The 11898-nt window shown below is 42.3% G+C and overlaps 1 protein-coding gene across 2 annotated transcripts in view; it reads left to right on the top strand.

Annotated features, from left to right (window-relative positions):
- The window catches only part of TMEM156 (transmembrane protein 156), a 29963-nt gene extending 22589 nt beyond the window's left edge, over positions 1 to 7374 (top strand). For both annotated transcript variants that reach the window (XM_048848559.2, XM_048848558.2), the window contains 2 exons: positions 3965 to 4056; positions 6053 to 7374. In XM_048848559.2, coding sequence (XP_048704516.1) covers positions 3965 to 4053 — 89 coding nt within the window. In that variant the 3' untranslated portion in view covers positions 4054 to 4056; positions 6053 to 7374. The remainder of the gene's footprint in view (positions 1 to 3964; positions 4057 to 6052) is intronic.
- The last annotated feature ends 4524 nt before the right edge of the window (positions 7375 to 11898 follow it).

Consider the following 11898-nt stretch of genomic DNA (forward strand, 5'->3'; position numbering starts at 1 on the left):
TTCTCTCTATAATCCAGTAACTTGTGGCATTTCAGTCTTACCTAGAAACGAGCGGATAGCTTCCTGTCTGCCTAAGCACTCTTGGGAATACAATTTATATTTCCAACTTTTAGAGAGCTGGCTAACTTCTGAAGATGTATTTATGAGCTCATTATTTTCATCCCTCAGGAAAGGAATCTGTCTCTGAAATCTTTTGTCTTTAGTAGCTCTCACTAATAACATTCTTGTTTTGTCACTATGTTCACAATAGCATTGTTTAGCACTGTATGTCTAAGGGTTTTTTGACCATGGAGTGTCTTTTGAAATCCCAGTGTAAATTTATGATGTTGAAGAAAGAACATGTAATTGGTCTTAATGTTATGCTCCTTCCACTCCAGGCTACCCATTTGACTGAAAAGTTTCTTGCTTATGAACTGCTTTTACTAACACCATAGGGCTGATTATGGAGCCATTCGCTGGTTTTAAACCATCATAACGCCACTGACTTGAGTGAAATTACTCCTGGTTTACACCCATACAGCAAGCAGAATCAAGACCACATGGAAAGAAATGCTGTTTCTCCTAAGCACTAGTTTTAAGATCAGCCGTTGCAAGATGGATTATAAATATCTACTACCTCCATTGTTTCAGAGAGCCATACTTCGACTCATTACATATTAGAATACATTCTCCAACTAAGTTGTCGTGCTCATGACAATGCAAAGTTAACTTTAATGAACTTAGGACATTTTGGGTTTTTTTTTTTAAAACAATGTTATGATGCTTCTGCCTTTCAACATTATTAAATTAGCATTCACGTCATAGGAGCTGAAGACAGACTATGAATAAATCTCCATAATGTCACTGAATATAACAAAGATCATTACGTAGAAACAAATATATAACTGAAAATTCAATAACTTGTGAATTGCAAGGTATATTTTTCCAATACGTTATTTTGTTAGGTTCATTTTACCATCACATCTATATCACTCAGCTGAAGTTTTAGGGCTACCTATGTAATTCTTTTATGAAAATGAATGTAGCCCAGGAATAGGAAAGTACACAAAGTAACCAGGCAAATCAATGAAATCCTAGCCCTTAAAAATATAAAAGATAGAACTGTACATTGAAACAATAGAGATACTATTAATTCAAAATCCCAAATTCTGCAAACCTAAGGCCAATAGAAATTTTCCCTGTGATTTGTTTTTTAAATTCCAGTGGTAGCAGTTATTTTAAACAAATAAACATTAACCTGATGTGTTTGCAAGCCAAGCAGTACCACATTAAGAAATTGAAACTGAAAATGATTATACAAGACAGGGGTGGCCAACCTGAGCCAGAGAAGGAGACAGAATTTACCAATGTACATTGCCAAAGAGCCACAGTAATACATCAGCAGCCCCCCCATCAGGTTCCCCCTGCCCGCTCCCAGTGCCTCCCACCCACCGGCAGCCCTGTTGATCAGCGCCTCCGGGCACCTCCTGATCAGCTGGTTTGTGGTGTGCAGGAGGCTCTGAGAGTGAGGGGGAGGAGTCAGGGCATGGCAGGCTCAGGGGAGGGCGTGGGAAGGGGTAGAGTGGGGGGAAGAGCCTGTGGCAGAGCCAGGGTTTGAGCAGTGAGCACCCCCTGGCACACTGGAAAGTTGGCACCTGTAGCTCCAGCCCTGGAGTCGGTGCCTATACAAGGAGCTGCATATTAACTTCTGAAGAGCCACATGTGGCTCTGGAGCCACAGGTTGGCCACCCCTGATAGAAGATAAAAGTAAAAGTGATTTAATTGACTTTCTTTGTTCAGGCAGGAGGACACTGCAAAAGCAAGCAAGCAATATAAATGATGGAAAGAAAACTGGAATATTTAAAACTCTTTCCATTTTAATTTTAACAACCTCTGACATTAGTAACATGGTAAATGAAATGGTTTGTTTGGTATCTGGGGTTTATATTGACAGTGACCTCTAATAATGAAGGGCTGGATTATAATTTTACCATCTAGCCTGAATAAGGGGAAGGATGTCACTGCCCTGCACAATCTGGTCAGGAACCAAGGCTCTGAGAATCAAAACTTGGTGCTTCCCCTTCTGTGCTGGCTTTGGGGCACAGGCCAACATGTTGTGGAGCAGATCCTGCCCGGTCCCTACTGTGTCTGTCCATCCCTGCCCATCTGTGTGGGAATAGAAGTAGCAGCTGGCTGTGGTTGCGCTCTTACAACATGTAGACTTCGAAGATGTGGGTAGCTTATGAAAGAGAGTAAAGGGGCTCAGTGGCTACAGTGTGTGTAAATAAGTGAACAAGACACATTACCTCAAATCATTCGAATTACTGCATTGTTTCCCTTATTGTCCTGTTAAAAGGATAGTCCCTTGTCTCTGACATAAGAGAAAATAGTTCAAATCTTCCCTCAGCTATACCTGTGTCACCTCATTTAAGTCAATGTGGTGTAAATAAGAGCAGAATTAGGCTCAATTTATAGAACAGTGTTGGCATTCCAGGGAACTCTAAGCCCAGGCCCACCTCTCCTACCTATTCTGCAGCATTCCTTCTTGTTGAAGAAGGCAGGCAGGATGCATCTTCAGCAATGTTAAATAGATGTGAAGACTAGTTAAGAAGGAATTTTCTTGTTTTAATCTTGGCCAAGTAGAGCATCACATATTTGATTCTGTTCCTCCTCAGTTAATATTTGACATAGGTGAGCTGTTGTCTCTTCTTCTACAGCTTAGGTGAGTAATGCAGAGAAAAAAGCAAATCTTGTCACAATATTTAAAACAGACCTCCCAGCTTCAAAAGGCATGAAATTTAGGCAGAAAAGTATGAAATCTAGTGACTAATTTGGGTTTTTTCTGTGTTTTACAAGGGAGGATAAAAAAATATATGGGTCCAAGGCAGTTTCAGAGCAACTATCTCATAGTCTGTATGTGATTTCAGCTGCCCAGGTCCACAGTCATAGCCACAGACAACAGGACCAGAACACTGGTCCAATATATGTCTGGGTCATTTCTCCATTTGATATGCAGGCATAACAGTGGGAGTTACACTTAGATTCTGACGGGAGAATGGATACATTCACAATTCTATTTTAACCTTGTTTTTCAAATTTAATTACTTAAATGTTGAGAGCTGAATTGTACTTTCGAATTATATTTACAAAAAGGGGAGGCATAAATTAGATGCATGTTTGGACAGGGTGTGTCTTAATCTAAGCAGTATAATTTGTCCTCCTCCTTGGAACATATAGAAGTTCCTTTGCAAGTTTGGAGGGGTTGTGGCTGTGCAGGGAGCAGATGGATCTGGAGTTAAGATACTATCTACAACATCATCCCATTTCAGATCTGCATAAAATGTATCATATCAGATAATGCTGATTTCTTGAATGGTAGCTTATGAAGAGCTTCCAGCAAGCTCCAATTCCTTCATTTCCTAATGGCTCAGACTCCTTACGTGGGCCCCACTAAGGTGTCTTGTCTATAGGGCAGCTCCAATGCCAGCCTGTTGGGGTGTCCTCGTACCCCTACGCTGCCTCCACCACTTGCAGATGTATGTTGGTAACTGTGTGATTCCTGGGAGCACTCCATGCTCCCCCTGTAGCCACAATAGCCTTTGAACCTCTGTGGGGTGGTTGTTCAGCCCTTCCATATGGATGATGCTCTGGAAAGTCCACAGATTGAGTTTTCTGCTTCCTGCTAGCAAATCTACAGCTTTATATGATTTTGATTTAGCCCTGAATTTGCTCTTACAAAACATGTTTCTGTATTTTCACTGAGTAAAATTTTCAAAAGTTTCTAAGTGACTTAGGCACCTAAATCCAGCTGACTTTCAATGGGACTTAGACTCCTGATAGTGGGATTTTTTAAAAATGTACTTGAACAGATTAGGTGCCTAACTTTCATTGAAATCAAATGGGAGTGAGGTGCCTGAAGTGTAACATTCCTCAGATGTTTTTGCTACTTATTAATGTGGACTAAAACTATTTTCTCTTTTCACAGAGCCCAACCAACGAAGACCCACAGCTATCCCACAAACAGCAGAGATATTGCCTGCAATACCTGAACATGAGCATTTTCAGCAGGCGTAGGAGGTAAACAAATACCTTAAACCTCTCAGATGATTCGGCTTTCCCATCTATTGTTAAAATCAACAGATTAACCACATGCAATATGTACTCTAAATAAATTACATCGTACTTCTGGCCAAGATGCAGAAGGTGGTGAACTTGAAAATATGTTTCACAAGAGCTAGATGGCAGGAAAACAAAATCAATTTTTCTTTTAGCACCAAGACTGATCAATAAACTAATATTTTAATCTGTTAAAAGATTGTGTGCCCCTGAAGACTTTAGCAGAAACCTTGGCACGTGGAGTAGTGTGTCCTGGATTTCAGAAGCAAGCTGACAGTTGTTTCTGACAAGGAGTGAGGCTATGGGAACCAGAGAAAGCAGCAGGAGAAACAATTTGCTAACGAGTCCTGAAAAGAACCATGCGTTTGAAATAATAAATAATTTGCTGACCAAATGCAAACAGCAAAGAATTCCACCATCAGTCCACTCTGACCACATTACAGCAGTCAGCAGAAATGACTGAAGATGTGGGTTTCAGTCAGAGGTGGGCCCAACTGTGGAGTTCAGATTCACTTTCAAACTTCCTCAAAATTCAGAAGCATCTGGATATAGGTGTCAGTTCTAATCTCAACAGACATGGAGACAGACAAGTCTGAAAAGACATACATACTGAAAGGTGTTTTAATGTCTGAAAATGAAATAGATCATATTTGAAACACACAAAACAAAACTACATAGAAGACAGGGGCCTACAGATACTTCCACAGAATTGTCATTGTATATGAAAAATTACTTAAGTTAAAAGCTTAAGAAAATCCTTCATTATTTACGTACATTAAGTCTGCAGGCTTACAGAAAGGATATACTTTTGGTTTAATCGTAAATTTTCCAAAAAAATCGTATTTGCTAAAATACAGTTTGACTTCAGTAGTTCAGGTGTGTTAGGAGTATTAGGGTCAATGTAGTTTTGCCTGAGATAGTACTTTGAGTTCCGCTTGCCTATTTGGTTTTGGATGTATATGGACACTGTTAGAGTTTGGTATTGCTCAGGTACGGGGTTCTCCTTTGCCCCGTTAGAGATAAGGACGAGCTATCAGGTCTGGATCATTTTCCACAGCCCAGCTTCCCAAAGTCTGTCTGTGACATCTCACTCATTGAATATTAGACTTTCATTCATTTGCGAATGAGGAAATGGCTGCCCTCATTTAATTATTGACAAGCCTGTGCCTTGGTATGCTGGCATCCTAGATGAGAATGGGATTTAAATCTTGCTTCAATCTCTCACTTGTTTGCTGCTCCTTTCCTCTCACTAGTTGATTTGGTCCCATTTTTCTATCATTTCCTCTTTCAAAAGGGTGTCCCCGGTTGTGCTCACTCACCTCCAGTAGGCACCTATTATTTCTCAAAAATGCCCCCAGCATCCTCTGCACCAGCGGCAGTGATTCATTGAAGAGCTATCTTGACAGTCAACATAAAGGATTCTGGGGTTCACTTGAGTCATAAAACCACAACTGACCAGACACACAGAAATCTTTTTTCATTATTTGGGTGGGGGAAATTTTAATGTGCAGAATCTCGAGAGCCAGGAAAGAGCAGTTAGGGACAGGCCTGGGTATCACAGGCCTTTATTTGGTGGGTAAAGACCACTGTATCCCCTTTACATTAGGTCTCCTGGGTTATCAGGGCTTCAGAATTCCCTGGCTATTGATTTTGCTCCTGTCCTTCATTTTGAGGGGTAGCTGTGTTAGTCTGCATCTGTAAAAGTGGCAAAGAGTCCTGTGGCACCTTATCGACTAACAGACGTATTGGAGCATAATCTTATCCTTCATTTTGACTGTTTTTTCATTAGACTTTTTTTCCCTTGGTGATAAAAAGGAAAATTCAGTACAGTGAAAGTTATAAGAAAACTACATTTATTAAATACTTTATGAGGGGATCCACTAAACTTAAAGTAAATGAGAAATGGCTCTCTTTTTTCTCCCACATTCCTTTTATCTGATAATAGTTTCTTCTTCAGTTTCAGGCATTCCAGTACAAAACATAATCGATACACCATGAAAGAAGTCATCTTCATTTCCAAAACATCCTTCCTTCGTCACCTTTTATTCCTGAGAATGCCAGGAACCTCAGTTAACATGATTTTGTATTAGTCAAAACCACTCTATTAAAATATGAACAATGGATAAACTGATATGGTGCTGTAGCATCAACCTCAGTGGAAGACTATAGATTTCATATCTATTTTGGGTTCATTCAGGATTTATTCTTACTCACAAAGTTGAGAGATTATCCTTGCTATAATTTTTCTTTCCAGCTGAGAAGAAATCAATTTGTATTCTCTGTGAAAAAATGAGACTGTTTTAAATGGAAAATTTTGATGGACCATGGATGTTAGTTTGTGAAATGTGAATGTCATAGGTGACAATGATCCTTAAAGGTGTAGTCGCTGGCTGCTGCTGAAGAAGCAAGAAGGGTCACATATCATGGGCTAAATCTTGAAGTTCAATGTGAAAACAATGGAACTTTTGCAGTGAAGTCAATGAGAGTTTTGTATGTACAAAGACTGCAGAATCTTAATGGGTTAAGGGGAAAATGTGGATAAATAGTGCAGATTTGGCTTCAAACTATGAAACCAATTTTTTTAAACAACTCATTAGCAGCACCAAATGGATTTTGTACTACTTGATAATTGCAATCCTATTTTTGCACCAGCTTAGGTCATTAGAATTCAGACTCATTATCTCCTGCAACTTTTCCTTATTTTCCATTTATTACTGATCCTTTGAGTGTAGTGGAGCTGTTTGGGCTTATCAGGGTCCCAAACTCATTCTGTGCTTACACATTATTTGTGGGTACAATTTAGCCATAAATTACCAGCAAGAGACTGAAATTGCAGAGCCAGGGCTTCTAACTCCCTTGTGCTAAATCCATCAGGATGAACAGATTGTAAACTGCCCATTGCAAATATGATATGCAGTAATTTAGCATCATGTTAATGCTGAATAACCTCCATCTCTTACATTTATATGGCTCTTCCCTCCAGAAGCTTTCTGAAATTGCGTCTCTAGTCATTATACTGTACCGAGCAGTTCAGATTTAATAGGAACAATTGTGAACATTAGTTTTTGAATGGCTGAGCCTATTTGAAATTTTTATATCTAGTTGGATAAACTTGAAATATTTATTTCTACTGCTTGTGTCATCATATTACAAAAAAATCCAGGAAAAACCTTGATTTTGTTGTGTCTTTGGGGCTGATATGGTTAGTTGTAATAATAACTTCAAACCTTCCAGAAATGGCCTCTTAAATATAGTATATAAAATAAACTTTTGCCTCTATTTAGTTTGGTTTTCTTTATTGAAACTTACGGATGGAAGGGTGATGTTTAGGTTATTTTAAATCAATGACAGATTGTTAGTGCTTTTCTAGTGAAGGTTTAAATGCTTCAAGGGATGGCACTTTCACTGCTTTCTATAAGAGATTACTCAATAATCGAAAGAGATCTCACTGTCAGGAATTTTTTCTTCACATAAGCCTATTTTTCCCTTAATTTAATTCCATTACTTCTGCTCAGACCCCATTATACCAACCAATACAATTCCTCTTTCTCACTCCTTAGATGTCATTGGGCTAAACTATAACTTATGTAGCTATTTGATTTCCTCCTCATCAATTTTATTTTTTCAGTTCACCAGATGAACTGAAAAAATAAAAAAAAATGTTTTGGGTTGACTTGAAATGGAATTTTTAAAATATTTCAGCAAACTGAAAAAGTTGGGAAAAATGTTTCAGGTGAATGAAACATTTCATTCAAACTGAAATGAAATGTTTCATTTTGTTTGACTTTTTTTACCCTTTTAAAATTAAAACAAAAATTAGACAGAAGTAAATTTTGAAAGGAATAGTCATTTCCAACTGAAAATCAAAACATTTAAATTTTTTCCAAACTTTTTTGGTTTTGACCAATACAATTCAGTTAGTTCAACATGAATTCTCAGTATGTTTCAGCGGCAAAGAGTCCTGTGGCACCCTATAGACTAACAGACGTATTGGAGCATAAGCTTTGTGGGTGAATACCCACTTCGTCGGACCCACGAAAGCTTATGCTCCAATACGTCTGTTAGTCTAAGGTGCGACAGGACTCTTTGCCGCTTTTACAGATCCAGACTAACACGGCTACCCCTCTGATACTTGACAGAACGTTTCAGTCAACCTGAATGGTTTGGTGAAAAAAAGTGTTGTCCAAAATTTTTTGCCCAGCTCTATTCAATGTAATCAACCAATTCCTGAGTGCTAATGCTTCCTATGCAACCCTTTGCATCTGAGCTGTTGATGAACAGTGTCCAAAGTGATCAGAAGCACCATGAGTAGGGTTGTGAAGTTACATGCTCAAAAATGGGATTGAGATGTCTCCACAAATGTTTAAAAATTCTTGTTGAATTACACAGTGCCCCACTCTTGGGTGCTTGAGTTTAGCCCCATAGTTAGATTCCTTTCGTTGACCTAATCTTGACAGATAAAGAAGAACTGATCACAGAACTAAAAATTAATGATAGCTTAGGTAGAAATGATCGTGACTTTATCACATTTATGATGTGCAAAGAGAATAAATTCCAGACTAGTGATGGTCACACACACACTCACACTCTCTCTCTCTCTGCTTTAAAAGGGCTAACTTCAAAAAGCTGAAAACAATTATGAGCCAACTCTGCTGGGAGAAAGAATTTAATTAGAAAAATGTGAATGATAAAGAATACTTTACCAAATGCCCCAAAAGCCACAATCGAGGAAGAAGGCTGTATCAATTTTTAAAAAAATGACCTGGTTTAGAAGTCTATCTATAAAACAAATGGAATAAAGGGAAAGCCGATAGTAATGACAACAAATCAGAAGCTAGGAAAAGACAGTTACCTTTCCGTAACCGGTGTTCTTTAAGATGTGTTGTTCATGTCCATTCAACTTAGGTATGTGTGCTCACCACATGCACTGGTGCCGGAAGTTTTTCCCTCAGCAGTATCTGTAGGGGACCGGCTCCCGCACCCCCTGGAGTGGTGCACATATGCTGCAGTAAATAGGGCACCACCCATTTCCTCCACCCACAGTTCCTTCTTGCCAGAAATTCCAATAGTGGGGAAGGAGGGCAGGTTGTGGAATGGACATGAGCAACACATCTCAAAGAACACCAGTTATGTGTCCATTCAACTTAGGTGACTCCCAAGCAGTACCCCTGGAAGGTGGGTAGAAGTTCACAGATGTGTAGATTGAAACACTGCTCTGCCGAACCCAGCATCACCCCTGGCCTGCTAAGTGATGGCATGGTGGGCTGTGAACATGTGCACCGAGGACCATGTCGCGGCTCGACAGATGTCCTGGATCGGGAAGTGTGCCAGGAAGGCTGCCGAAGATGCCTGCGCTCTGGTCGAGTGGGCTCTGACGATTGGTGGCAGAGGGACTCCCACCAACTCATAGCAGGTCCGAATGCAAGAGGAAATCCTCTGCATTCGGACAGTTAGAAATCCTCTGCGTGGACACCAGGAGGCCCTTCATCCTATCAACTGTAGAGATGAAAAGCTGAGTCAACCTATGGAATGGCTTTGTCCAATCTAGGTAGAAAGTCAGGGCCCTTCTTGCGTCCAAAGCATGAAAGCACCTCTCTTCACTAGTCTCATGGGGCTTAGGGCAGAAGACCGGAAGGAAGATGTACTGGCTCATGTGGAAAGTAGACACCACCTTGGGAAGGAAGCTGGGTGGGGCCGGAGCTGGACCTTGTCCTTATAGAAGGCCATGTATGGCGGTTCTGAGGTCAGGGCTCACAGATCGGAGACTTGCCTCACCGATGTCACTGCCACCAGGAAAGCTACCTTCCACGATAGGTGAGACAGAGAGCATGAGGCCAAAGGCTCAAAGGGCGGGCCTGTGAGCCTAGACAGAACCAAGTTGAGATCCCACTGAGGGACAAGGGACTGAACTTGAGGAAAAAGTCTCTCGAGACCTCTGAGGAACCTGACTGTCATGACATGGGAGAACACCATCTGCCCCTAGATGGGTGTATGAAAGGCAGAAATAGCCGCCAGATGTACTCTGATAGAGGAGTGCGTCAGGCCCTGGTTCCTCAGCTGAAGCAGGTAGTCTAAGATCGACTGCCCCGAAGAATGCGAAGGGGAGATGCCCCGTTTGGCCGCTCAGTGGGAGAACCTCATTCACTTTGCCAGGTAAGTCTGTCTAGTCGAGGGCTTTCTACTGTTGAGGAGGACCTTCTGGACCTCTTCCGAACAGGCCCATTCCTCAGGGTTCAGCCACACAACATCCATGCCGTGAGGTGGAGGGATGCGAGGTTGGGGTGCACTAGTTGACAGTGATCCTGTGACAGCAGGTCTGGTCGGTTTGGCAGGGGCCACAGAAGGATCGTCGACAGGCTTAATAGCATCCCAAACCGGTGCTGGCAAGGCCACGCCGGGGCGATCATGATAACCTGAGCCTTGTCTCTTTTGATTTTCGCTAGGACTTTGCTGATGAGCGGAATTGAAGGGAATGCATATATCAGACTTTCTGCTTATGGCAGGAGGAAGGCGTTGGAGAGGGAGCCCTTGTCCAGACCCCATCTGGAGCAAAACCTGTGGCACTTCCTGTTCTGCCTGGTGGCGAACAAATCCACTTGGGGAGTTTCCCACCTCTGGAAAATCATGCCAGCTACCTCCGGGTGGAGCACCCACTCGTGGTGAGAGAAGTCCCTGCTTAGGTGATCTGCTAGTGTGTTCTTGGCACCCGGAAGGTGACATGCTTCTAGGTGGATTCCATGGTCAAAGCAAAAGTCCCAAGGACAGATTGCCTCTTGGCAGAGGGCGGAGGATCGCACTCCAACTTGTCTGTTGATGCAGAACATCGAGGCTGTGTTGCCTGTCAGGACTCTGATCACTTTGCCCAACAGGTAAGGTCGGAAGACCGCGCACGCTTTGCGCACCGCCCTGAGCTCTTTGACATTTATGTGTAGCGTCATTTCCTCTGGGGACCACATACCTTGGGTCTGGAGGGTGCCGAGGTGTGCCCCCTAGCTGAGGTCCGAGGTGTCAGAAACCAACTCGAATGAGTGAGGACTGCTGTCGAAGGGGACTCCTTCAGGACTTTCTCGGGGTTGGTCCACCATCGCAGCGAGGTAAGTACAGTTGCAGGGATGGTAACGACCTTTTCCAGATGGTCCCTGGACGGGGAGTAGACAGTTGCCAGCCATGGCTGCAGGGGTCGCATCCAGAGCCTGGCACTGCCATGTGACCTAGTAGGTGCAGGCAAACCCTGGCCGTGGTGAGGGGAAATGTGGAGACTTCCGCAATGAGGTCTTTCAGTGCCCAGAATCTCTCCAGTGATAGATAGAGTTGAACACCACTCCGATGAACTCTATCCTCTGTACCAGAACTAACATGGATTTTTTTGTTGTTTACCAACAGGCTGAGGCAATGATAGGTGGCTAACAGCATCGCGACATGCCTTTGGACCTGGGACCTGGAGCTGCCCTTGACATCTGACATGCACTTAGTAAATACAGCCACCACCAACATGCACTTGGTAAATACCTGCAGTGGGGTCACTAGGCCAAACAGGAGGACCGCAAACTGATAGTGGTTGGGACCTACCATAAAGCAGAAGAAGCGTCTGTGTCCCTCAACGATGGCGATGTGAAAGTACACATCTTTCTGATTGAGGGTGGTGTACCAGTTTCCCGGATCCAGGAAGGGCATGATGGAGGCCAGGGGCACCATGAAGAACTTCAGCTTCGCTAGGAAGCGGTTCAGGTCTCAGAGGTCCAGGATAGGTCGCAGACTGCCATTGGCCTTTGGGATTAAAAAGTAGTGGGAATAGAACCCCTT

This window comes from Caretta caretta, chromosome 4 (assembly GCF_965140235.1).
Source record: "Caretta caretta isolate rCarCar2 chromosome 4, rCarCar1.hap1, whole genome shotgun sequence".
Lineage (NCBI taxonomy): Eukaryota > Metazoa > Chordata > Testudines > Cheloniidae > Caretta > Caretta caretta.